Source organism: Amblyraja radiata, chromosome 15 (assembly GCF_010909765.2).
Source record: "Amblyraja radiata isolate CabotCenter1 chromosome 15, sAmbRad1.1.pri, whole genome shotgun sequence".
Taxonomy (NCBI): Eukaryota; Metazoa; Chordata; class Chondrichthyes; order Rajiformes; family Rajidae; genus Amblyraja; species Amblyraja radiata.
In genome coordinates, this window is record NC_045970.1 from 57,715,645 (window position 1) to 57,742,335 (window position 26,691).

Here is a 26,691-nt window from a genome sequence, read left to right on the forward strand (position 1 = left end):
CTGTTTCACATCATATTTATTGAACTTGTATTGGTACATTGACACATACATAGATTTAATACCTCGTGTGATCTCATACAGGGTTGAAATCTGATCAAACATGGCAGTAAAAGTTCTGTAAATGTATCCAGAAGCACAGACATTTGTGGTGAATCATGGCTGCGGCTTAATTTGTATCTCGTATGGAATTTTGTTTTTAATGATTTACAAAGGTTCACATTTTGATGATGTATTAAGGAGCTAACCCATCATCCTCTGGGTCAGTTCATAAATCCAGAAATGAACAAAACGAATGTTTGAGAAATGAAACATGTTATACACAAGATTTAAAGCTATCAGTCAGAACAAGTGAGACATTGACCAGGGTGGGTTTGCTGTGAGATTTATTGATGCTTCTGAATAGATTGGTTGTGATGGAGCTGTGTCCCACAACACAGGAGAAGGTGGTGCCACTGTTCCACTCCTCTGGAGAAACCTTCAACTGACTGGTCATGGTGTTCCACCCATTCCTGGTGTCCTTGGTCACAGGCTGGTTCACGATCCCTGTCTTCAGAAGGGTGTCGTTGGCCATCCAGGCCACATAGATGTCTGCAGGAGAGAATCTGGTGACCAGGCACGTCAAGGTGGCCGTCTCATCCGTCTTCACCTCATCCAATGAAGGGGGGAGGAGGTAGACTTGAGGACGACTCTCATTTCCATCTGGGAACAGAGAGAACCTGAGTTAGACTGAATCTGTCGGTAATTCTGTACTTACCCAATACATTCCAATCTTATAATGACATGGACAACGTTTACATCCTGAGGGACCTCAGTTCACCTGAAACTGAAGGCTTTCCCTTTCTGCTCATTGTAGGGATGTGTGGAATAGAAATCAGGCCTCTAGTGCATTTTACAGGGCAGCATGGTGGCACAGCGGTAGAATTGCTGCCTTACAATGCCAGAGACATGGGGTTTGATCCCGACTATGGGGCTGTCTGTATGGAGTTTGTACGTGACCGTGTAGGTTTTCTCCGGGTGCTCCGGTTTCCTCCAAAAACATACATGTTTGTAGGCTAATTGGCTTGGTTTAATTGTACATTGTCCTTGGTGTGTGCTGGGTAGTGTTAGTGTGCTGGGATCGCTGGTCGGCCCAGACTTGGTGGGCCGAAGGGCCTGTTACTGCGCTGTATCTCTAAACTAAACTGAACTATAGCTTCTAGTGAGTTTAAATTGGTTAGTTAATCAACAGGAACCGCTGAATGCTGAGACAAAGTGGTACTCAGTCCTTGGACCTGCCTTGGCCTGCGCTGTCTGTTCCATCTCCCCTTCTGCTCAAATGATCTGCTGGTCTTTGCCTCAAGCTCCCTGCCCTTCCAGTCCTGACTCAGTCTGAGAGAAACTATTAAATTCTTAACCGGATTGGACAGGTGAGGCAGAGAAAGAATGTTTCAGATATTGGGGAATCCAGACCAGGAGCTGACAGTCTGAGGTGAAGGTGTGTAGGAGTGAGAGGGGGAGAAATGTCTTCACCCAGACAGTGGTGAACCTGGGCATTCTCTGCCCCAGACAGCACTGAAGCCCAATTATTAAATATATGCAAGAATGAGTTGGATCCAGTTCTTAGGGTAAAGGGATCAAGGGATATGGAGAGAATGCAGGAAGTGAGTACTGAATATGGATGATCAGCCGTGCTCATATTGAATGTCCGTGCAGGATTGAAGGGCTGAATGGCCTGCTCCTGCAATTATTTTCTATGCTGGATGTGATAAGTCTGTTCATTTGCTCAGATCAGACTCGCACCAACCTCTGTCCACACGTACCTGTCGGCTTCTCCAAGGATTTCCTCTCCGGTGTTGGCAAACTCTTGTCCTCCACCACACAGGTGTACAGAGCCCCACTCTCCCACTCTGCAGCGGGGACCGTCAGTTCACTGGTGATGGTGTTTGCATCTCCGATCCTCTCTGCACCATGAGTTGTCACCCCGTCTTCTCTCTTCATTCCATTCACTTGCCAGGTTACCCTGAATCCCTCTAAATCACCGTGAACCACCTTACACAGAACGGTGGCTGTCTTGTTGATCCAGATCTCTTCAAAGGAAGGTTTGCTTAAAGTGACCGAGGGGCGGGTATGTGAACATTCATCTGGGAGAAATCACAATTATTATGTCATAGTTCCCTGATGGGGCAGCTTGTCACTCAAACATTTTGTGCTCATCTCCACCGAATGATATGCCGGTGCCATCAACATCAGTGAGATTTATCTACATTGGTGTAGGAATGAAGCTTCCTCAAGTCAAGTCAACTTTATTTATCACACACACATACAAGATGAGCAGTGAAATGAAAGTGACAATGCCTGCGGATTGTGCAAAAACAACAAAGCACAGAACAGAATAGATCAGAACCAGTATTTACATTTTAGAAAAATTAAAAAAAAAGACACAACACAACAGTAAATGAGTCCCTGGTGAGAAGAGAGTTTAGTCCTGATGGCCTGTGTCTCATCCTCTCTGTTTTCACAGCGTGGCAGTGGAGGCGTTTGCCTGACCGTAGCAGCTGGAACAGTCCGTTGCTGGGGTGGTAGGGGTCCCTCATTATGTTGCTGGCCCTGGATCTGCACCTCCTGGTGTATAGGTCCTGCAGGGGGGTGAGTGTAGTTCCCATAGTGCGTTCGGTCGAACGCACGACTCTGCAGAGCCTTCCTGTCCTGGGCAGACCTGTTCCCAAACCAGATTGAGATGTTGCCGGACAAGATGCTTTCTACAACCCCAGAGTAGAAGCACTGAAGGATCCTCAGAGAGACTCTGAATTTCCTCAGCTGCCTGAGGTGGTAAAGGCCTATTGATCCCACAAGGAAACCCTGCTAAACAATGTGAATCAACACATTGACTTTTACATTATTTGACAGTTTTGTGATCACTGAACCTGTTATCAGTTATTTACTGAATGAAATGTATAAAATTCCCTCTGGAGAGGCAAATCGAGCTAATGTTCGAGGTCAAAATGTGCAGTTTAGTTTACTTTATTGTCACATGTACCGAGGTACAGTGAAAAGCTTTTGTTGCGTGCTAACCAGTCAGCGGAAAATTCTTCACTTTATATTATAAAATAGAAGCAGCGGCAATATTTTATTTAGTCGTGAGTGGTCCAGAGTGGGGTGAAGAAGGGTCTCGTCCCCAAACCTCACCTCCCCATGTCCTCCAGGGATGCTGCCTGACCTGCTGAGTTACTCCAGCACTTTGTGTCCTTTCATTTAATCACAACTGTTTGAATGCAGTTTGTATCCATGAGGTGTAACTAAACTGTCCTGTTGCTTTGTCAGAATGTTGTGTGTTGCAGCCGGCCTGTTCCAGAGGCTGCTACACATTGCCCAGACTGACTGTTGCCACGCTGGGGCAGGGAGAGAGCTGCTCTGCTGGACACACTGTTACAGCTGAGGCACCCACTGCCATTAAGTACAAAGGCAGAGGGAAAGACCGTTTTGAAGAAGAGTATTGTGGATCTCCACCGTGTCTGGCCTGTTGACTGGCTTGGATTGCCCTCAAGTTACTGTGAGAAAAGGGTTAATAGAGATGGTTGATTTATACTAGAACTCTGAAATATAACTTAGAAAGAAATAAGGTGTCAGCAGAAGCCAGACTGCTAGTAGAATAGAAAGTAACGATATAAAGAACAGAGAGAAATTCTAGATAAAAAGTAGCAATAGAAAGACTTCAGCAAGAGTTTTAAGAGAAATTAGAGCAGAGTGGAAAAGTACAAAAGGTCAAACATATCCACGCATGCCTAATGAGATTACATGAATATGAAGACAACGCCCACTATGACAAGATGCCTAATTTAAATGCACATGCGATGCATGATAGGGGAGGTGTCTTTGACGTTCTTGTGGGAATCTGGGCTTTATGTTATGATTGGAAGAAGCTCAATGGGGAGGGATGAGGGTGTGACAATAGAAAAATGAAATGTATAAAGATAGAAAGCATCTACATCCTCAGTGTGTCTCTAGAGGGCGATAGAGGAGAGACACCCTTTTCTGCGCAGAAATGTAATAAATGAGATAAACTTGTTTCTCTGACTTTGTCACTGAGCATTTGTGAATTTGAATCTCACAACTTAAAACAATGTCAAAGATACAATTATTTCTGTGGCCAGACTCACTGACAAGCCCACAACAGGACTACACCATGTTACAGTGCTGCCCATGTGTGGCACAGTTTACAATGTGGAGAATGGAGTGAATCCCAGGAGCCTACCTTGGATGTTCTTCACATCCTTCGTGATGATGGTGTTGGAGGCGCCATGATACACTGTACAATTGAAGTGTGAGCCTGACTTCCAATCCTCTGTATTCATGGTCAGGAAGTGGCTGGCACTGAAAGTGCCCCCCTGCTCCAGAGCAGTTGGTGCAGCGCTGGTGTTGTTGGAGATCAGGGCACCGTCTTTACTCCAAGTGACGTTGATGAGGTCTGGGTAGAATCCAGAGACCACACACTCGAGGGTGACCATGTGGCTACGCTTGGTCTCTTCGTGTGCTGGAAGCAGCAGTCTGACTTCAGGGTTTTTTGGCTCAACTGGAACAGAGGAAAATAAATGTTAAACTCTCGAGGATGTAACTAGTAGAGTGGATAAGGGAGAACCAGTGGATGTGTTATATCTGGACTTTCAGAAGGTTTTCGACAAGGTCCCACATAAGAGATTAGTATGCAAACTTAAAGCACACGGCATTGGGGGTTCAGTATTGATATGGATAGAGAACTGGCTGGCAGACAGGAAGTTGAAGTTGGAGTTGGAGTAAACGGGTCCTTTTCAGAATGGCAGGCAGTGACTAGTGGGGTACCGCAAGGCTCAGTGCTGGGACCCCAGCTATTTACAATATATATTAATGATCTGGATGAGGGAATTGAATGCAACATCTCCAAGTTTGCGGATAACACGAAGCTGGGGGGGCAGTGTTAGCTGTGAGGAGGATGTTAGGAGACTGCAAGATGACTTGGATAGGCTGGGTGAGTGGGCAAATGCATGGCAGATGCAGTATAATGTGGATAAATGTGAGGTTATCCATTTTCGTGGCAAAAACAGGAAAGTAGACTATTACCTGAATTAGATTAGATTAGATTAGATAGCCTTTATTGTCATTCAGACCGAAGTCTGAACGAAATTGAAGCAGTCATACATACAATACAATAAAAAACAACAATAAACACATATTAACATCCACCACAGTGAGTCCACCCAACATCTCCTCACTGTGATGGAGGCAAAAGTCTTGGGTCTCCAGTCTCTTCCCTCCTCTTCTCCTTCTGCGCTGAGGCGATACCCCCCGGGCGATGTTACAACTGTCCCGCGGCTCAAACACCGCGGCCCGGGGTGGTCGAAGCTGCCGCTCACCAGTCCTGCTGTCGCAGCCGCTGGCCCGCGGCCGAACCCCGGACTCAGGCCACCGGGAATAATGGTGGCCGATTAGGAAAAGGGGAGATGCAACGAGACCTGGGTGTCATGGTACACCAGTCATTGAAAGTAGGCATGCAGGTGCAGCAGGCAGTGAAGAAAGCAAATGGTATGTTAGCATTCATAGCAAAAGGATTTGAGTATAACAGCAGAGAGGTTATACTGCAGTTGTACAGGGTCTTGGTGAGACCACGCCTGGAGTATTGTGTACAGTTTTGGTCTCCTAATCTGAGGAAAGACATTCTTGCCATAGAGGGAGTACAGAGAAGGTTCACCAGACTGACTCCTGGGATGGCAGGACTTTCATATGAAGAAAGACTGGATAGACTCGGCTTGTACACGCTAGAATTTAAAAGATTGAGGGGGGATCTTATAGAAACTTACAAAATTCTTAAGGGGTTGGACAGGCTAGATGCAGGAAGATTATTCCCGATGTTGGGGAAGTCCATAACTAGGGGTCACAGTTTAAGGATAAGAGGGAAGTCTTTTAGGACCGAGATGAGAAAATCATTTTTTACACAGAGAGTGGTGAATCTGTGGAATTTTACTTCGGAGTCACGTGAGTGACTACGTGAAGAACCCCGCCAGGACGCATGAGTGTCATATCGCTACACGCATTGCAACAAATCACAGCAAGGGGGAACGACGTTCCCCTAGCGGCAACATTTTAAAGCCAGGAACAGCAGGTAAGGAGACTCTGCGTTCCAGAATTGAAAGTCGGGAGCAGCAGGTAAGAAGACTCTGCGTTCCTTCCACTTACCTGTTAGGTGGAGACATGGGCCGGATCCACGAAGGCTGCGGGAAAGCTGGCGGGGGAGAACCGCGGAGTTGCGGGCAACCGGCAGCAGCAGCCAAAGGCACACTAAGCTCCCGTAATGGGAACAGCTGTGCCCGACTTTCGCTCCCGACTCGCTCCCGCACCGGACCCGGCCGGGCGGGAGAGGGAAGCAAAACTAATGTTCCCCGCGCTGGTTTTTCCACAGGGGGGGGAAGCTGGACAAAATAGTGTCCACAAGTGCTGCTAGGAAGCTGGCTGGGGAGGACCGCGAAGTTGCGGGAGCCAGCAGCAGCTGAAGGCACAAGCCCAGTAAGGGATCAGCTGTGCCGACTTTTGGTCCCGCGCCGGCCAGAACACCACGGCCGGGTGGGAGACTATTCAAATGGGGCCGTTGACTTTTTGGACAAGTCAATAACGGCAGCAGACGGGGTGGAACGACGTTCACCCGTAGCAACAATTTTAACCTGGACCTGCAGGTAAGAGCTGCGATCTTTTTTGTGTTTTTCCATGCTAAATTACAGGTGGAGAAACCAACGGGCTGCGACAAAGCTGGTGGGCTAGATGGGATCAGCTGTGCCCGATGTCGCCTCCACACCGGCCAGATCCACTCCACGGAAGGACAGTAAGGACAAAGCTGGAGAGGGAGGACCGCGGAGCAGCGGGCAGCCAGCAGCAGCCAGCGGCACTCGGATCACCGATAGTGGGATCAGCTGTGCCCGATGTCGCCTCCGCACCGGCCAGATCCACGCGGCCGGGCGGAAAGGCTAGACACAAAACAAACAAGGTCGTGGACTCAGAGGAGTCCGACTTTGAACAACCGCAGGCGGCCAGCGCCCGAGAGCGCTGGAGCCGGATGGAGCGGTGTATGGAGCTTTGCTCCAACGTGACAGACTCCGGGAGATGGAGTCAGGCCACTGTGGGCCCTATGATAAACCCACAGCAGTACCTCTTGAAGGGCTGCACAGAGCTTCTACCTCATCAGAGGGGAGCACTGCGGGTCAGTTCTGGGCTGACCTGGAAGACGGGTCCGCAGAAGGAAAGACAAGTGTGCATGGGGTGCAGGAACAAGAGAACCTACTGGAACCCACTACGGCCAAAGACAGCACCCCCACGCACCCACCAGTAGAACTGGTGAAAGCTCGAAGGTCCGGTACCCAAAACATGAGTCTTTTAGGCCATGGCCCAGACCGGCCTTCTTGGTAGATGCGGGGACCCCCAACGCCAACCAAACTGAAAACCAGACCCCAGCGCGACAACAGCAGCGAAGAACCTACAAAAAGTAAACCTGTCACTGGTAACTATGGAGGTAGGTGGGTCTGGTTCCCTATAATATACAGGGAGCATGGAGGTTGGGTGGAGATTACACTCTTTCTGAATGCATGGAGCATGATAACAAGCGATACTTACATCTTAAGCAGTATTCAGGGATATACAATAGAGTTTAAACACAAGTACAGCCCTCCAGTTCAAAATATACTGAACCAAATGTTTCGTGCCTTCTGATAAAGGGAAATCAAAAGCGCAAGCTGAACTGAAGCGGCTTTACATAAAAGGTGTAATTGAGAAAACTCAACACGAACCATTAGAATTCGTGTCCAATATATTTACCAAAAACAAAAAAGATGATGGTTATCGCATCATCATAGATCTGACAAAATAGATACCTTTGTTACTGCTTAACAATTAACTTCCAAAGGTTACTTCAATGGCCAGCATCGATTTAAAGTTGCTTACTATTCAGTGCCTATACGAGGTGACCACAGGTGTTACTTAAAATTCAACTGGATGGGACAACTCTGACAGTATAAAGCACTGCCAAATGGGTTATCATCAGCCCCAGGCTGTTCACAAAAATTTGAAACCAGCCCTAGCGTTTCTACGGAAACATACACACATGGTCATGGCATATTTAGATGACATACTCATTGTGGGCAAAACTTTGGAATTGGCCAAACAAACTGTAACAGCCACAAAAAAGTTATTTGGAAAACTGGGATTCACTTTCCATCCAGTTAAATCTAAACTAACGCCTTCCACTACTATGGACTATCTAGGGTTTCACCATTGACTCAGTTCACATGTCGGTGACTCTGCCTAAGGGAAAGGCTAGAGATTTAATAGAGGCTTGCAATAATCTCACTGAGACAGATCTATGAGACTACCAATCCAAGCTAAAATGGAACTAAAATGGTGGATAGATAACATCTGGCTTTGTTCCAACCCAATCATTGTCAGTAACCCTTCCATGGTACTACAAACTGATGCCAGTGCACTTGGGTGGGGAGCCACCAATACCATCACCAGCTGTGGAGGTAGATGGACAGCACAGGAGGCATCTTTCCTACTCACACTGGGCATAAACTACTTGGAAATGTTGGGTGCATTCCATGGCATTAAGTCGTATTGTACTGGGTCATATCACCAGCATGTTAGATTACAAATAGACAATACCACCGTGGTAGCATACATCAACCACATAGGTGGTAACAAATCGATATCATGTGACAATCTGGCTAATTCAATTTGGCAATGGTGCATCCAGAAAGAGATATTTGGATATCAGCCACTTACCTACCAGGGAGACTAAATTTAGTGGCAGACACCAGGTCATGCAAATTTAATGAAAACACCGAATGGATGTTGAACAAAATAGTATTTGCTGATATTACAGCAAAATATGGAACACCAGATATCGATCTATTCGCATCCAGACTAAACAACCAGATACCAAACTATGTTTCATGGGAACCAGACCCTGGGGCAGCAGCAACAGATGCATTTTCGCTGCATTGGGGGGGAAATTGTTTATTTACGGATTCCTCCTTCTGCCTCATTAGTCGGGTATTAAGGGAAATACAACAAGACTCTGCGTCTGGTATTTTGGCAGTACCCGATTGGCCTACACAACCATGGTCCCCAGTGGTACCAAACATGGTGTTAGAACCATGTATTACCATCCCACATAGACCAGACTTTTTGCTACATCCTGTGACAGGGGATAGCTACCCATGCCATAAATGCTTGAACCTGTTAATTTGTAGAGTTTAAAGACACCACTTCTACAACTGGAACTAACGGACCGAACAGCGAACATGATCTCGGTGGCCCAAAGACAATCAACTAAAAAACAATATCTGGTCTACATCAGGAAGTGGGAAATGTACTGCCAAAAGAACAACATCACCAACAGAAACATGAACATCCCGTCTGTTCTGGAATATCTGGCTGGCCTCCACTATGATGAGGGGCTCAGCTACAGTGCCATCAACAGCGCCAGAAGTGCCCTGTCGACTTACCTATGGCAAGGGACAGAGCGTTACACTGTAGGGACTCACCCGCTGGTAACTAAGCTCATGAGGGGAATATTTAATACAAATCCCCCAAAAACCAGGTACTCCCAAATTTGGGATGTAAGCATTGTCCTGAAGACGCTCCGGAACTGGTCTCCAGCATCAACTCTGTCCCTACACAGACTAACTTTAAAAACAGTCATGTTAATGGCATTGGTCACGGCACAGAGGGTTCAGTCACTGCATAAACTTAGACTGGACAACATGACCTCACCTGACGATATTACATTCCACATCAACGAACTAGTAAAGCAGGACAGACAGGGATCAGCAGGCCTCAATATACTATTTAGGTCATACCCTTCAGATGACCGTCTCTGTATAGTTAGACACCTGTCATTATACATAGAGAAAACAAAAATCCTAAGAGGCAATGAGAAGGGACTTCTGATCAGCCACAAACAACCACACAAAAGAGTGACGGTCCAGACCATCTCGAGATGGCTGAAACAGGTGCTGACACAGGCTGGGGTGGATACTAACGTTTTTAAATCTCATTCCACCAGGGCTGCAGCTACATCGGCAGCAGTACAACTGGATGTGCCCATGGACCAAGTCCTCGAAGCAGCAGGATGGTCAGGGGAAAGAACATTCCAGTTATTTTACAATAAACCAGTGATGAAATCTGGAACATTTGCAGAAAAAATTTTAAGTTCTGTAAATTAATTTAACCCATAAAAGGGGTTATAATTTGTGTTAATAAATTTATGAGTTCAATGACGAATTCATGTCCAAATTATGTTAACACTATTTCTCCCAGTCAAGGCAGACGTGATGCATGGACTCGTTTCCACGGCATGAAATCACAGAGCTTTAAAATGTTCACGTAGTCACTCACGTGACTCCGAAGTAAAATAGTAAGATTAAACGAGAACTTACCAGTTTGAAGTTTGATCTGTATTTTATGAGGAGTTACGATGAGGGATTACGTGCCCTCCGCTCCCACCCTTGATCATATACTTAACTGGTATCTCTTCTCTAATCTTACTATGTTTAGTCATTACAGTTATAACCATATAATAACCATATAACAATTACAGCACGGAAACAGGCCATCTCGACCCCTCTAGTCCGTGCCGAACACATAATCTCCCCTAGTCCCATATACCTGCGCTCAGACCATAACCCTCCATTCCTTTCCCATCCATATAACTATCCAATTTATTTTTAAATGATAAAAACGAACCTGCCTCCACCACCTTCACTGGAAGCTCATTCCACACAGCTACCACTCTCTGAGTAAAGAAGTTCCCCCTCATGTTACCCCTAAACTTCAGTCCCTAATTCGCAAGTCATGTCCCCTTGTTTGAATCTTCCCTACTCTCAGTGGGAAAAGCTTTCCACGTCAACTCTGTCTATCCCTCTCATCATTTTAAAAACCTCTATCAAGTCCCCCCTTAACCTTCTGCGCTCCAAAGAATAAAGCCCTAACTTGTTCAACTTTCTCTTGTAACTTAGTTGCTGACACCCAGGCAACATTCTTGTAAATCTCCTCTGTACTCTCTCTATTTTGTTGACATCCTTCCTATAATTAGGCGACCAAAATTGTACACCATACTCCAGAAATTGGCCTCACCAATGCCTTGTACAATTTTAACATTAATCCCAACTTCTATACTCAAATGCTCTGATTTATAAAGGCCAGCACACCAAAAGCTTTCTTTACCACCCTATCTACATGAGATTCCACTTTCAGGGAACTGTGCACAGTTATTCCCAGATCCCTCTGTTCACCTACATTCTTCAATTCCCTACCATTTACCATGTACGTCCTATTTTGATTTGTCCTGCCAAGATGTAGCACCTCACACTTATCAGCATTAAACTCCATCTGCCATCTCTCAGCCCACTCTTCCAACTGGCATAAATCTCTCTGTAGACTTTGAAACTCTACTTCATTACCCGCAACCCCTGTTATCTGTGATTTCACACCGCTGCTTTGAAGAATGACACGCATGCGTCCTGGCGGGGTTCTTCACGTAATCCCTCATCGTAACTCCTCATAAAATACAGTTCAAACTTCAAACTGGTAAGTTCTCGTTTAATCTTACTATTCTCTGCCACAGAAGGTAGTTGAGGCCAGTTCATTGGCTATATTTAAGAGGGAGTTAGATGTGGCCCTTGTGGCTAAAGGGATCAGGGTGTATGGAGAGAAGGCAGGGATGGGATACCGAGTTGGATAATCAGCCATGATCATATTGAATGGCGGTGCAGGCTCGAAGGGCCGAATGGCCTACTCCTGCACCTATTTTCTATGTTTCTATGTTTCTCTCATAGAGTCATAGAGTGATACAGTGTGGAAACAGGCCCTTCAGCCCAACTTGCCCACACCAGCCAAAATGTCCCAGCTACACTAGTCTCACCTGCCGTGTTTGGTCCATATCCCTCCAAACCTGTCCTATGCATGTACCTGTCTGTTGTTTTAATGTTATGATAGTCCCTGCCTCAACGACCTCCTCTGGCAGCTTGTTTCATACAACCACCACCCTTTGCATGAAAAAGTTACCCCTCATATTCCTAATCAATCTTTCCCCCTTCAAGTTAAACCTATGTCCTCTGGTACTCAATTCACCTACTCTGGACAAGAGACTGTGCATCTATCCAATCTATTTCTCTCATGATTTTATACACCTCAATAAGATATTCCCTCATCCTCCTACTCTCCAAGGAATAGAGTCCCAGCGCACTCAACCTCTCCCTATAGCTCTCTAGCCCTGGCAACATCCTTGTAAATCCTCTCTGTACCCTCTCTCTCTCTGTCACGGCCATTTAATCACTGATCTGTTGCCCACCTTTGTTATGGTTGGTCCGCGCTGACACTGGTGAGGATGATGGAGATTGTTGGGCGGAGCACACAAACTCCACCCCGCTGGTCCACTCCTCCACGCTGGTCCGGAGTTCACTGGTCACTGGGTTTCGGGTGCCTTCATGGCTCGGTGTACGGGTCACAACTCCTTCACTTCTCTCCTTTCCTCCCACCTTCCAGGTGAGATGGACCTGGCTCAGATCACTACAGATCACTAAACACACCAGCGTAGCGGTCTTGTTGATCCAAATCTCTTTCATGCCAGGATTTTGAATGAAGACGGACAATTCTGTGGATCAGAAATGGAAAAGTTCAGAATTTTAGTTGAGACTCATCTGTTACTAAAGGGCCTGTCCCACTTACGCGACTTTTTCGGCGACTGCCGGCACCTGTCGTAGGTCATTGCAGGTCGCTGAAAAATTTCAACGTTGAAAATCCAGCGGCGACCAGAACAAGGTACGACTCATTGGCGACTACTCATGACCATATAGGCTTCACCCCGCGACATGTCGCCAGTATGGTCGTGAGCAGTCTCCTCAGTCGCCCAAAGAGTCTTTCTGGTCGCCGCTGAATTTTCAACATGTTGAATATTTTCGGCGACCTGCTGCGACTCTGTCGGGTGCTGGCAACTCGCCGAAAAAAGTCGCGTAAGTGGGACAGGCCCTTTCTGGAAAGCCAGGGCTGAAATCCAAATAGGTGTCGTATAAAGAACTTTAAGATGTTTATGTAATCACATAAAAGACTGATCAATAACAGATCAAAGATACACTGGCTAGATTTATTGCAAACAGAATAGCAGAAATACTCATGTTAAATAGCAGGTTGGGTGTTTTGACTGAAGAAACAGAACAAAGGAGCCGTAAACTGGGATTTGATTCTCTTTCCCATCACCATGGCAATGGAGGAGACCCAGGACAGAGAGGTCGGATTGGGAATGGGAGGGGGAGTTGAAGTGCTGAGCCACCGGGGACCTCCGCAACTCCCTCGTCAATTCTTCCCTTCCCTCCCGCACCACCCCCTCCCCGGGCACTTTCCGTTGCAACCGCAAGAAATGCAACACCTGTCCCTTCACCTCCCCCCTCGACTCCATTCAAGGACCCAAGCAGTCGTTCCAGGTGCGACAAAGATTCACCTGTATCTCCTCCAACCTCATCTACTGCATCCGCTGCTCTAGATGTCAGCTGATTTACATCGGTGAGACTAAGCGGAGGTTGGGCGATCGTTTCACCGAACACCTCCGCTCAGTCCGCAATAACCTACCTGAACTCCCGGTGGCTCAGCACTTCAACTCCCCCTCCCATTCCCAATCCGACCTCTCTGTCCTGGGTCTCCTCCATTGCCAGAGTGAGCAACAGCGGAAATTGGAGGAACAGCACCTCATATTCCGTCTGGGGACCTTGCGTCCGGATGGTATTAACATTGAATTCTCCCAATTTTGCTAGCCCTTGCTGTCTCCTCCCCTTCCTTAACCCTCTAGCTGTCTCCTCCCACCCTCCCATCCGCCCGCCCTCGGGCTCCTCCTCCTCCTCCCCTTTTCCTTCCTTCTCCCCCCCACCCCCCATCAGTCTGAAGAAGGGTTTTGGCCCGAAACGTCGCCTATTTCCTTCGCTCCATAGATGCTGCTGCACCCGCTGAGTTTCTCCAGCAATTTTGTGTAACTTCATCAACAGGTTCGCTGATGACACAACAGTGGTGGGTCTCATCAGTGACAATGATGAGTCGGCGTACAGGATGGAGGTGGAGCTGCTCACAGGATGGTGCAAATCCCACAACCTCATTCTCAACGTGGGAAAAACTAAGGAGATGGTGGTTGACTTCAGGAGGGCGGGAAAACAACACCATACACCTCTGCACATCGATGGAGCTGATGTGGAAACGGTCAGCAGCGTGAAGTTCCTAGGACTCCACCTGTCAGATGACCTGACGTCCACGACCAACACCACAGCACTGGTCAAGAGAGCCCAGCAGCGATTACACCCTCTCCGAAGACTACGGAAAGCAGGTCTCCCCACTACACACCTACGAACTTTTTATAGGGGGACAATCGAGAGCACATTAACCTATGGCATCACTTCCTGGTTCGGGAGCTGCAAGGCGTACGAACGGCACCAACTAGACAGGATTGTGAAGACCGCCAGCAGGATTATTGGTGCTCCACTCCCTTTCCTGCTGGACATATATAGGAAGAGATGTATCAGCAGAGCCATCTCCATCATCAAAGACACCTACCACCCATCGCATCACATATTCTCCATCCTGCCATCTGGGAAGAGGTACAGGAGCATTAGCTGCAAAACCAGTAGGATGCTCCTCAGCTTCTTCCCGCAGGCTATAAGACTGATGAACGGACTTTGCCCCCTGCCAAAGTATCGCGCACCAACCACCAACCTGGACACACTGCAGCAGAGCCACTGTCGTGCCGCTGCCGATCGGAACGCCTGTTGATGTTTAGTAGAGAGTAGAGTGTTTAATTTGTTCATGATATATGTTTTTATTTTTCTATTTATTTTTTATTGCACACTGACTGGACACTGGTTGAGCAACATTTTTTTGTTTCCTCTGGGTATGTGAGTACTCAGGAAAATGACAATAAAGATATACTATACTATACTATACTAAAAGCAACTTTTCTGCCAGTGGGGCCAAGCCTGGGATTCCCTCAGTTTAAAATGTCACATGCTGATATCGCAGTCTTACTCTGACCATGTGTCTCACCATCTCTGAAACCTTCACCACAAACACAACCTTCAGTAAAGGTGGCATTCTTCCAACTCTGGGCACTCGTAAGGCCGCACTCCTTTCACCTTTGTACCACTTGCTGTGTCACGTTGCAGTGTTGCTCACAAGCACCAAAGCTCACTGGGGGGGGGGGGGGAGATTGCAACCTTCACGTGATCCGCACTGTTTCAACAAATGCAATCAACCTGGCATTCAAATAAGATCAAATAGAACAAGTTATCCTACAACTTTAGGATGTGCACGCCATATGCAAGAAGAAGACCAAAACTCACTCAGCAGACCCCCCCCCCCTCCCCCCTCCCCCCATCAATCCTCCTTGAAATGAAGAGTGACGGTAAATGTCAATCCAGAAGTTGTCGATCTGGTGACATGAGCTCAATATTCCAACCCGTGATCTGGGAATTTCAATTCTATTAATAAATGTATTCTGACGTAAAACGCTTCCATTGGTGGTGACGCATGTCGATAGTTCACTTCTGCACATCACGGAAGGGACTGTGTCATCATATCTGTTCTGGCCAGTCGCAACTCCACACCTGTAGCAAAATGGCTACAGACTAGTGTCAGTTTAGTGTGACTGTGCTCCAGTGAAGACTTTGAGGCGTCTCAGTAATTGATAGAAACTATCTGAAATAAATTAGTGACTGACTCTCCAGCGACAGCAGAACAAATCATAAATGGTTTGAAGTATCAAGGTCCCCCTCCTGCTGCAGATTGGGATGAAATTCTGCATTGGATGTATTTTCCCGTTTCACTTCAGAATCATTGGGCAAGGAAGAGAATGATTTATTCATTCATTGCCCCTGACTGACCTGCACTGCCACTTGTCTTCTGAAGAAGCATCATGAGTCTAGTTCCACTCAGCTCACTCTTGTGTGTGCACTGTTTACACACTCAGTCACTTGGGCCACATGAGCTGTTTTTGCTCTCAAATACTTAATGTGGAGGGTGATTACATTTGTGTCAGAATTGAAACTTTCAGTGAGCCTGGAGGTCAAAGCCTTCAGCTGCGTAGAAAGCAGAGTCTCAACCCAAAACGTCGCCCATTTCCTTCGCTCCATAGATTCTGCCTCACCCATTGAGTTTCTCCAGCATTTTTGTCTACCTTCAATTTTCCAGCATCTGCAGTTCCTTCTTAAACAAGAGTCATATATACTGTGTCATATACACTAATCTGAGGAAAGCCATTCTTGCCATAGAGGGAGTACAGAGAGGGTTCACCATACTGATTCCTGGGATGGCAGGACTTTCATATGAAGAAAGACTGGATAGACTCGGCTTGTACTCGCTAGAATTTAAAAGATTGAGGGGAGATCTTATAGAAACTTACAACATTCTTAAGGGCTTGGACAGGCTAGATGAAGGAAGATTGTTCCCGATGTTAGGGAAGTCCAGAACAACGGGTCACAATTTAAGGATAAGGGGGAAGTCTTTTAGGGCCGAGATGAGAAAAACATTTTTCACACAGAGAGTGGTGAATCTGTGGAATTCTCTGCCACAGAAGGTAGTTGAGGCCAGTTCATTGGCTATATTTAAGAGGAAGTTAGATATGGCCCTTGTGGCTAAAGGGATCAGAGGGTATGGAGAGAAGGCAGGTACAGGATACTGAGTTGGATGATCAGCCATGATCATATTGAATGGCGGTGCAGGCTCGAAGGGCCGAATGGCCTACTGCACCTATTTTCTATGTTTCTATGTCTGTCTGACAGGAGACATAACATTTGCCAATGTACGATGTTGTCTATTTCACAACCCCTTTAAGCAAAATGGCAAACAAATTCCTTTCACAAATAGTTATGTGCGTGATATTAGTGTGGATGACAGTTGTTGCAGTATCATCAGAAATTTGTAAGCCTAGTGTAACAGTGTACATTGTTCTTGCTTTGTGAATCTTGTTTTAATCAGCAATGTGATATTGTTAAACATATGTGTTTGCAAGATGCTCAATCCCGTCCCATATCAGTGACAATCGTGTAGTTCCACCATTGGGGGGAAATCGCTTCATATGAAACCTGGCAGAGTATGGATACTCTCCATGCTGTCAAATATTGGTATCTTCCACAAGAGACATTTTGTATTGCTTATCCTTGGATGATTATAACCAAACATGTCCATTCCTTGCAACATTCCTTGCATTCCCTGAGTTTCTCCTTTGGACTGAGGTCTGTGTCCGGGAGGTGGGTTAATAAATCTGTGGCTATTTGTGCTAACCACAGTTTTCACCCAAAGCCAGTATAGGACAGGAGACCAGTTAGAGCCCTGGATCTTGCCTCACCAGTTTGCCTTTATTAAAGGGTCACCCAATTTTTTACTGAACCACTTTGACATTTCACACCGTTCACCTTAAACATCTCTGGGTGGTCCTTGCTGACTAGAGTCTGAGCATGAAGAAATCTGGCCAGTGGCACTGGGATGTGAAGCAGCAATGTCTGCAAATGAATGAGTATACAGGCAACGAGTGGAGGGGAGAAGGAGGCAGCTTGAATTGGGTATTTCCCCCCACTCTGGTACACTTTGATCCCAATGGATACCAGAGGTTGGATTTGAATCTTATAAATGGGTTGTAATAATAGAATGACAAATTCCATACGCAGTCAATTACTTTATTTCACACTTTCCTGCCCAACAATGATACTGCCGGGTAGAACCATCTGAGAATGTCACATTGACATTATTCTGGTAGATGAACTTTGGCAGACACTTGGAACAGCCGGGATATTCTCCACCTGGAAATGGAAAATTCATTGGTTTAAATGTGAAGAGGTTTTCACCTCCTGTGTTGAGGAAACAGGAGATCCACATATTCCCAGTCTGTGTCCTCAGTATTTATCAGCATGAGATTTATGCCGACCACGATAAACTGCTTCACTTTGTCCAGGATCAGACAACACTTTAAAGATGGTGGAGATGAGTTCAAAAATAATCCAGGGCACCGACATTTCAATGAAAGTGGAAATTTACAGAACAGACTCTCAGGAAACAGTGGAAAAAGATGGATTTCCATAAACTAACACAAAGAAGACAGTGAGAAGGGAAGTGAGATTTTCTCCAGATATCGGATGGGACCTGTGGTAGTTTCACTGTCCCATTTTTCTTACCACTGGACACACAGGCAACTAGACTAGAGGAGTGAGAGTAAACACACTGGTCACCTTCCTGTCTACATGTCCTGTAGAATGAGTTAGAATTACTGATGGAAAGCATTGGTTTAAATTACAAAAAGCCAAATCTGAAGATAATACATTGCTCAACAGGACTGATCTCAGGGACAGGAATTTGGTGGAAATGTCAGTAAGATTGTTTAATACTGTTAGTAAATTAACAGACACCACTCACCCTCTTGATATCTCATGTTGATCCTGTCGCTGAAGCCGGAAGGTGCGTGAGTCACTTCACAAGTATATTCCTGTTTGTTGGTCCATTCCTCCACCCGCAACGGCAGGTAAGCAACTGTTTCAAATCTACCGTTAGTTCCCTGAGTGGACGGGAGAACGACGCCCGCTCGATTAAGTCCAGATTTTTTCCAGGAAACTTTAATATTGTCAGGAAAGAATCCAGATATCATGCAGCCCAGGGCAGCAGTTGTTTGATTGTGGAGAACCTCCGCGGATGGAACAAGGGGGATGAGCTGTGGAGCTGTAACATATTTAATATCTGTTATTACATGATTCCTTCAGCCACAGTGTAGGATTCCACTCTCCCAACATCTGGGACAAGTGCCCCAGTACCAGCCCTCCCCACAATGCTGGTGATATGCCGGTGATGTGTTTATACGGTGGGTCCCACAGTCAGATGCTGGTCAGAGCTGTGATTGGGAGGCTGGGTTAGAACAAAGGCCTCCACAGCAATGTGGGCCACTCTGCAGTGGTAAGTGGCGGTGGGTAAGTGGTGTACAGACCATCCGTGATCTCAGTGTGTGTTGGAGCAGACACAGGAACAGCATGGCCATCACTGGTTCCAGTGAGCAGGAACAGATGTGACAACTGTTTCCACTGGCAGGAGGTTTGGGAATCACAACTTTAAGTTGTCATCACCTCTACTTTGTCTGTAACTCGTTTTCATCTAGCCCACAGCTAACAATGGCCTGTTTCCTTTATCAGCATTACTTTTTTGCATATCTTTCATTCATTAGTTCTAAATCTCTCTATATCACCGTCTATATCTTTCTATTCCCTTTCACCGACTCTCAGTCTGAAGAAGGGTCTCATCCCGAAACATCACCTACTCCTTTTCTCCAGAGATGCTGTCTGACCCACTGAGTTACTCTAGCCGTCTATCTTCACTTTAAACCAGCAACTGCAGTTCCTTCCTACACAACTTTAAGTTCAATGGGAAAGGAGGTCAGATGGACAAGAGAAACTTATTTTGTTATGTGGCAGCAATGATTTGATCAGAACTGGAACGCAGTGGTTAAAAGTGTGAGTGGAAGCAGATTCATGTCATTTCCACAAGGAGACTGGATTTCACTTGGTGAGGGGTCGGCTGCAGGGTTGAGAGGAAAGTGCAGGAAGAGTGAGGAAGGTTTAAATCTCCACACTGTGCACGGGCACAATAGGTGTGGCTCTGTGCACAGCAGCTGATTTGGAGGGAGGTGTTTGGGGTGGTAGAGGGCTGCAGAAATTAGACAAAGCAGTGGATAGAATGGAGGCAGATCAAGACGAGATGCTTCCTCCGTGAATCCCCCCCCCCCACCATTATCTCCATCCACATAAATTCTCACTGTCTTTTTCCTTGAGCAGCAGCACTCTGGCTGATAGGAGGAGAATGAATGAGCAACATAATTAATTCGCTTCCTCCCTCATTGTTCGACAAAGTCTTCCACTTCAGTTCTATCGTCAGCTTTAAATAGACAACAAAATCTCATACTAACCTTGAGGCTTCTGGATCTCCGTTTTCACCATGTTGTCCGGCTTGTATCCTGCCTTGCAGTAGTAGACATTTTTCCTGTTCCAATCTGCCACAGGGACTCGCAGCAAGCTGCTCATCGTGTACTTGTTGTTTTGTCCCAACACTGGTGGGTACTTTGTGATTCTAGTGGTGATGTCCCCACTGCTGGTGGACCATGTCTGACTGATGATCTCAGGCTGGTAGTCCTTGACCAGACAGAGTATGCTGATCTCTTGCTCAGATTCTGTGTTGCAGGAAGAGGTGATGTGGACTGAAGGCAAGGTCTTAATCTCTGAAATGTAAATTAATTAACAGTTGGTTCTGTAGTAAATGGATTATTACCAGCACGTGTAACAGGTTCATGCTGATTGCTGAGTAAATGCAGGTGATTCAGGCTGAGAGAAAGCCAGGCAGAGCAGAGAAATGGTTTATTTCCCAATCCCTTTCACAACGTGCATGACCAAGTAGTGAAATGCTGATCTCACACCGGCCACAGTGGAGGCAACTTCTGCCACCCAGAGGGACAAACCGGCCTGTACTGTGGGTGATGTGTCCCAGGTCAGGAAGCACATGGTAAGGTGCCAGATGGACCATATCCACAACCACCGGGCCAAATGGTGCTGGATCTGGCCTGTTGTGGACCTTCCTCACGCTGGGCCACAGGGAGTGTTGTACAACTAAAGGATCTTGGAGTACAGGTACACAGATCCCAGGAAGCATTGTCACAGGTAAATAGGTTGGTAAAAAAAGCTCTTCATGAGTCAGGGAATTGACATACAGTAACCCCTCATTTTAACGGACCCCTTTATAACAGATTTAGGATATAGCGGACAGACCTGCCGATACCACCCTGCCACGCATGGCTCCTGACCGCTTAGAGCCCCGGCTTCCAACTCCACCCCCAACTCACAAGTGAGCCCTTCTTCACCCACTGTATGGTCCGTGATGCTGCTGTTGTTGCAGCTCAAGGAGCCCCCAAGATGAGCGCTTTCTTCAAGCTGCCGTCCTCAACAGGACATGTGTGGTCACCATGAGGCTCCCTCCCCTCCCACCTGCTGCCGCTTCAACCTGTCGGCTCTTCACTTTGTCCACTCCCTGCTCGACCGCCATGTCCCCCTCGTCCTCCCCTCGCTCTGTCCACTCGGCCTTTTCCCCCTCCCCCTCCACCGCCATCTCCTCCTCCTTCTCCCTGGAGTCACCAACATACCCCACCTTGGAAGCAGCAGCTGGTGAGAGGAGAGGGTGCCCCATGGTGACCGTGCACCCTGTCAATAGCAGCGGCCTGAAGAAAGCACTGCCAGCCAGAGGTTACAATGTGAGCCACAACCACAGCCATGTCACCGGACCGTGCGGTGGATGAAGGAGGACTCGCTGGTGCAGAGCAGAGGCATTGGCGCCTGGTTTTAAGATGAAACGACACAAAGTGTTTGAGTAACCCAGCTGACTGAATCCATCTGAAGAAGAGTCCCCACCTCACCTATCGATGTTCTCCAGAGATGCTCCCTGAACAGTTGAGTTACTCCAGCACTTTGTGTCTTTTTGTATATTAACCAGCATCTGCATTCTTTGTTTCAACTACATACATGGATAAAACTCATACTCGTTTAAAGCGGATATTCGGCAATAACGGATACAATCCCCCAACACCATGGTCCGTTAAAATGAGAGTTCAGAAGTTGGATGTTATATTAGAGTGTTACAAGAAATCGATGCGGCTGAAACAAGGTTGAGTTTTCATCAAGCTACTCGAGGAAATATATCATTAGGCTTGAAGAGTGCTGCCAGGACTCGAGGGCCTGAGCTGGAGGGAAAAGTAGGGCAGGCTCGGACTTTACTCCTTTATACCTCTAGAAGGCAGAAGAGTGATCCTATAAAGCTGTATAAAATCATGAGAGGAATAGATAGGGTGAATGCATAGCCTTTTACACAGGATAGGGGAATCAAGATAGGTTGATGAGAGGAACAAGACTTAATGGGAATGTGTGGGGAACTTTCTCACACACAGGGTGGTGGGTATATGGAACAGGCTGCCAGAGGAAACAGTTGAAGTGGGTACGATAACAGCATTTAAAAGACACTTGGACAGATACATGGATAGGAAAGGATTGGAGGACATGAGGTAAACATGGGCAAGTGGGACTAGCATACATGGGGCATCAGGCTGCCTTGCACGAGCTGAGCTGAAGGGCCTGTTTCCGTGCTGTATGACTCTATGTCTCTGAGTTATTAATGGGCTGGGAAATGCTTTGAGATGTCATGGGGTTGTGGAAACCAACAAAATAAATAACATCAAATATAAGTGGAAATAGTATGGTTGTCAGAAACTGTACTGAAAGAGTTTGATGAAAGAGCACTGAAGTGATTCTGCTTCTCTCCCCACAGGTGCTGCCTGAGCTGCCGAGTGTTTCGTGCAGGAGGCTCAATAATGTCAGGCGGTGAGATTTGCAGCTCACAGTGTTTTCCATCCCGGGATCAGCAGGTGGTGAGTGCAGTTTAATTTGTATCAATGTTCCTAATGTGGTCAGGAGGTGGGTCAGGGACTAGAAAACACATCATACTGGCAGCAGGGTGCTGGAGTGAGGAGCTGGGTCTAGCAGGGTGCTGGGGTGCGGAGCTGGGTGCTGGGGTGAGGAGCTGGGTGCTGGGGTGAGGAGCAGGGTGCTGGGGTGAGGAGCAGGGTGCTGGGGTGAGGAGCAGGGTACTGGGGTGAGGAGCTGTGTGGAGCAGCAGGGTGCTGGGATGAGGAGCAGGGTGCTGGGGTGAGGAGCTGTGTGGAGCAGCAGGGTGCTGGGGTGAGGAGCAGGGTGCTGGGGTGAGGAGCTGTGTGGAGCAGCAGGGTGCTGGGGTGAGGAGCTGGGTGCTGGGGTGAGGAGCTGTGTGGAGCAGCAGGGTACTGGGGTGAGTATCTGGGTGCTGGGGTGCGGAGCTGGGTGCTGGGGTGAGGAGCTGGGTGCTGGGGTGAGGAGCAGGGTGCTGGGGTGAGGAGCAGCAGGGTGCTGGGGTGGAGCAGCAGGGTGCTGGGGTGAGGATCTGGGTCTAGCAGGGTGCTGGGGTGCGGAGCTGGGGTGAGCAGCAGGGTGCTGGGGTGGAGCAGCAGGGTGCTGGGGTGGAGCAGCAGGGTGCTGGGGTGGAGCAGCAGGGTGCTGGGGTGGAGCAGCAGGGTGCTGGGGTGGAGCAGCAGGGTGCTGGGGTGAGGAGCTGGGTGCTGGGGTGAGGAGCTGGGTGCTGGGGTGAGGAGCTGGGTGCTGGGGTGAGGAGCTGGGTGCTGGGGTGAGGAGCTGGGTGCTGGAATGAGGAGGGGCAATAAACTGGGTTGCCATCCTGGGGGCATTTAGTGCCAATTACGTTGCTGGGATCAGAAATAGGCTCGACTGGGTAAGGACAACAGATCTCCTCCACTGAGGGACAGCAGGAAAACTGAGAGGTCATCATTACTGTGGATTCGTGCACAAAATCCAGGTTACTAACAAAAGGAAATCTGACACAGGTCCAATCTGTCCCAGATTATGAACCGAGTTTAAATTCCACAGTTGTTGCGGAATTAAACTGGGGTCTGATTGCAGCCTGATGCCCGTCCATTGGATCAGTGTATCTGTGGTGTCTCGGACAACATTTCCCCCTCACCAGTGGTTTGCCGATTCTGCTGTGAGCAGAGTGGATCCACAGCCCCTCCTTTACAACACGGCTCTACTGTGAACATGCCTCACTGCCTGTGAAGGGCTCGGGGACACCGTGAAAGGTGCTCGAAGGGCCGAATGGCCTACTCCTGCACCTAATTTCTATGTTTCTATGTTTCTATGCTCTGTGAATGACCACTGAGATTCACTGAGACACCAGCAGCCCTGGTTAATGGAACAAAGCACTTGTTGGACAAACCCAGTCGGCTGACGGAAGAGGGCAGGAAATTAGAGCCGTTCCTCCATCTGTGAACTGGGAAAAAGCAGTTCTATTGTGCAGCAAAACTCACGTCAAAAACACCAAGCAGCTTGACTCAGAATCTAAACTACGAGCATCAGTCAATTCACAATGAAGAATAAAAGGTATTGACTTACTATGGATCTCTAAATGTTGAAATTCAATACAAGATGCAAAGAAAACCTGGTGTACTGAAACCCACATCTAGAACCATGTACAACATTCTCTCATTATGTTCAAACATTAATTATTGTCAACCTTTGTTTTTGAACCAAACAGCATCAATTTGTTTTACAATCTAGAGAACGTTCTGTGTTCTGAAGCATTTACACAAGGAGTGTTTGACAGAGCAATATAGAGGGAGCTTGACTCTGTCACACACTCTGTCCCTGCACTGGGAGTATGTAACTGTACAGGGAACTTCACTCAGTGACTAACCCATACCCTGGGTATGTGTGGGGACAGGTTGGATGGAGCCTCACTCCTTGTCTGACCTGTGCTGTCCCTTCCCTGGGAACGTTGGGACAGGACAGATGGAATTTTGTATCTAATCTGTAGCTGACAGCACAGTGACACAGGGAGATTTATTCTGTATTTGACTCGTGCTCTGTCTGCCCTGGATGTGTTTGATGGGATCGCTTTGTGGGAGCAGGTACTGGAGTCATAGAGTCATAGATTAATAGTGTGGAAACAGGCAGATTAATCTCCAAAAGACTGGAGGGTGGCTGATACTGAAGCATAATTGAAGAAGGACATTAGGGCCAAGCCAGGGATCTACACCAGTGAGCCTAACGTCATTGGTGGGAATGTCCTTAGGGACAGGAACTACCAGTATTTGGATAGGCACGGACTGATTAGGGATAGTCCTAAATTTACAAGATCTAGATCACTTGGGAGGGTGGGCCAAGGATTAGGGACAGCATGGCTTGTGTTTCGGAAATTGTGTCTCATGAACCTGATAGGGTTCAACAAGGTCTGGCATGTTGGGCTGGTGTGGAAGGTTGGATCACATGGAACTCAACATGAGCTAAATTAGCTTGGAGGAAGTGGACTGCTGCAGGGGTCAGTGCTGAGACCATTGTTGTTGGTTATCTACATTAACAGTTTGCCATACAATATAGTGGACATTGATAGTAAGTTTGTAGATGACACCAAAATCAGTGCATGACTGGACAGTGAGAAGGATAAGTTTACAAGAAGATCTGGATCAGTTGGGAAGGGGAACCAAGGAATGCCAAATGAAATTTAACTCTGACAAGTGAGGGGGTGTTGAACTTTGGTAGATCAAACCAGGGCTGGACTTACACAGTAAATGGTGGAGCCTGGAGAGTGTTGTAGAACAGACAGATGGGGAAATACAGGGGCATGGTTCGCTGAGAGTGGTGAGTTAGGTAGACAGGGAGCTGAGGTGGCTTTTAGCAGACTGCCTTCAATGGGAAGGGCACTGAGTATAAAGGTTGGGACATAATGATGCAGCAGTACAAGTCATTGGTGAGACCACACTTGGAGTAAGTACTGTGTGTAGTTCTGCTCACCCAGCTACAGGATGTCATTATATTGGAAAGGACTTGGAAAAGATTCACCAAGATATTGTCTGGACATGTGGGGGTTCTGTTTTAGGGAGAGGGAGGATAAGGTGGGTTTTTCCCCTTTGGAGCAAAGGACACGAGGCAGCAACCTTATTGAGGTGAACAAGATCATGAGGGGCATGGATAAGGTGCACGCTCATATGCTTTTTCCCAGGATAGAGGTTTCTAAAACAGGAGGGCACAGGCAGGTGAGTGGGGAGAGATTTAAAAGGGGACTTTAGGGGCATATTTATTCACATTGGGTAGGCAGTATCTGGAATGAGTTGCCAGAGGAAACTATAAAAGCAGATAGAATTCCGATTATCAAACAAATCCGGTATATGGATGAGAAGAATATGTGGCCAATGGGACGAGCCCAGAAAGCCAGCTTGGTCGGCATGCACAAGATGGACTGAAGGCAGATGATGGCGAGATTCAGGGAAAGAACAGCATGTGGGGCAGTTCAACGCGGTGGGAAATGTACTGTTGCTGGGTAGATTCTAACTCTGGAGAAACCCGCCTATCTCCGGGAAATCCGTGCAATTGTTCCAAATATCTCACCGAGTTCAGGTCAATTACAGAATTCGCAAAGATCTTGAATTAATAAAACACAACTGGGTAAAATGGAATTGAGGAATTGGTCTTACCTGAAGTCACGGTCAGCGAAGTTCCTGCACCCCAGTTGTAAAGATTGTTGCACGCCGAACAGTAATAGGTGGCCGTGTCGCCCAGTGTCAGGCCGTTCATTTGGAGATAGACGTTGCTGCTCTCCCTGGAAACCTCGAATCGGCCTCTGAAGACAGGCGCGTATACGTTGACACCATCGTACTTCACTACCCCCACCCAGTCCAGCCCTTTCCCGGAGACCTGTTTCACCCAGTTGACGTCGCAGTTGCTGAAATTGAACCCGCTGGTTGCACAGGTCAGTGTGAGGGACCCTCCGGCCTTTGCCACCGCGGTCGGGGTCTGATCCAGCACGACCGCGGATCGAACGCCTGCCAATAAAAGAGAAAAACAAGTTTAATAAACAGTTGAAGAGGCAGAGGGTCAAAGAGTGTCCGAGAAGCAGCCCGGCCCCGAGTGGGGTCGACACCCACCTGTCAGACAGGACAGAAGGAGACAGAGATAAGCAGCGACCCCCATCACTCTGAGCACTGACACACACTTGGACACTCCAGGAATGGGCGGCTTCAGCTCAGGCCGGCTTTGTCCGGAGCCGCAG

General features: G+C 47.4%; 1 gene segment (V, D, J or C); it reads right to left on the reverse strand.

Annotated features, from left to right (window-relative positions):
• On the reverse strand, window positions 1–26,691 carry LOC116981403. The segment is given in 8 exon segments: window positions 1–699; window positions 1,800–2,120; window positions 4,232–4,549; window positions 12,347–12,649; window positions 18,436–18,735; window positions 19,970–20,278; window positions 26,117–26,464; window positions 26,567–26,691. Coding segments are annotated over 8 exon segments (2,331 nt in total).